The 1920-nt window shown below is 29.7% G+C and overlaps 1 protein-coding gene across 1 annotated transcript in view; it reads right to left on the reverse strand.

Moving 5' to 3' along the window:
• LOC108748220 overlaps window positions 1-1439 on the reverse strand; it is a 2311-nt gene extending 872 nt beyond the window's left edge. Inside the window, exons 1-2 of the mRNA XM_018486253.1 lie at window positions 1299-1439; window positions 731-1196 (exon numbers count right to left, since the gene is read on the reverse strand). Of these exons, the coding sequence (XP_018341755.1) occupies window positions 731-1196; window positions 1299-1439 (607 nt within the window). The remainder of the gene's footprint in view (window positions 1-730; window positions 1197-1298) is intronic.
• Between the last annotated feature and the right edge of the window lie 481 nt (window positions 1440-1920).

Below are 1920 nucleotides of genomic sequence, written 5' to 3' on the forward strand. Positions count from 1 at the left end.
ATATATATATACTATATATATATAATATATAAATTATAAATGTTATATATACAGAGTGTTCCGAAATTCGAGGACAATATTATTACAGCATAAAACTTTGTGAAAAAAATTAATGAAAATGCATTCCATTTTTTTGCCGCAAAATAGTTTTTTATAAATGTTTAAAATTGGGCCAATCCTAATTGTTGATTAAAAAGTCATTTGCCCACGTGACATGTGTGCAATGGTATTAGATGTCGAACACTTCGAATACTGTCCTGAACTTTGGACAAATGACTTTTTAACCAACAATTAAAATTGGCAATTTTAAACATTTATACTTAAAAACTACTTTGCGACAAAAAAAATGGAATGTACTTTTATTACTTAATTTTATTCACAAAGTTTTACGCTGTAATAATATTATCAAATTTTGGGACATCGTGTATATGTATTATGTATTATATATGTATAAATTGTACGTTATGTATATCCACTATTATATGTATATCAGGAATAAATAATTTTATATTATTTTTATATTTATTTAATAACAAATAAAGCAAAACTTTTACATCTTAAGCTATCTATATTTGACAGACAATGAAATGACTTTTATTAATGAAAATAATAAAAAATTTCTATACATGAAATACATTTATACATATATACATACATATGTTTTAAAATAAAAATTGCTACAGTCTTTAAAGTGACAAAAAAATATCGCTAAATAATAATCTAATAATACCTTGATTTGCAATACTTGCTAGTATTAATGCAATAACATCGATGATACAGAAAATTTTGTGCATTCTCACTGGTGCATTTAAGTATCTCATAAAGCATTTCGATGGTACTGGATATTCTAGCATAGTATCCTTTGTTATGTTGACATGCTTGTATTCATTCAGAATAGCGTTTAATCCATACATTATGGAGCTAAAACAACCGAAGCCCAAAACTAAACAACAGAGAGTCCTTCCCATAAAAGCATGTTTTCGCATGATAGCACGCTCTTTTATGTTTTCAATTGTGAAGTAATCCTCCATAATAGATTTATAATTTGTAGCCAAATTTTTGGCGTAAATGCGAAACCATATCGCCTTCAGCACACCAAGTATTGCGCAACATATTAACATGAGACAATCTACGCTTGTCTCCGCGTCCGTGCAGCCCAAATAAACTTCGAAACTGGATTTGATGAGCATGAAGGCCTATTGACATGTTTTTATATATAATATCTAGACACTAGTATACGTTATCTTTAAAGGATCGTGCGACACTGATCATTGAGGCAAAACTCACAAGATGCATACCGGACCAGAAATGCCCACGACATATCGTATCAATGAATAAACATTATGAACTTGAAATGGCCAGATACCGATGGACCACGCTACCAATTTAAAAGGAGTTATCGCGTATGCGACATCGTCCTTCCATCGTTCACTAGCCATTGGGTTAAGGTAATGACTGTAACTGCTATCAATAACCGGTGATATGTTTGGTATAACGTCCGTCTGTGTTCCGGCTCATTTCTTATTCATCTTAAAACCTGTATTGACCTACCTCTACTATGCTCTTAACACATTATCACAGAATATAGAGAACTGTGTTGTGCAAAATTGTTGCTTTATAAGAATTTATGTTTTTTTTTTTAGTCATGCCTTATCGAACAATTCTTTCCTGCTATGAGTTGTCAAGAAAAGAACTTTATCTCTCGTTTATACTATGTGTAGTCTGAGTTCCGATATTAGTTTTTTCATATTATATTTTTTCTTAGTGTTTTCATATTATTTTGAACGTGAATGTGTAGATTTACTTTTTCCAAACATGAAAATGTACTGTGTAGTAGATTTTTTGAATTCTAATAATAAAATTAATTTTATATATGTCAATAATTTTTTATACTCTGACAAAACATCTGTGTCAAATAAA

This window comes from Trachymyrmex septentrionalis, unplaced genomic scaffold (assembly GCF_001594115.1).
Source record: "Trachymyrmex septentrionalis isolate Tsep2-gDNA-1 unplaced genomic scaffold, Tsep1.0 scaffold22, whole genome shotgun sequence".
Lineage (NCBI taxonomy): Eukaryota > Metazoa > Arthropoda > Insecta > Hymenoptera > Formicidae > Trachymyrmex > Trachymyrmex septentrionalis.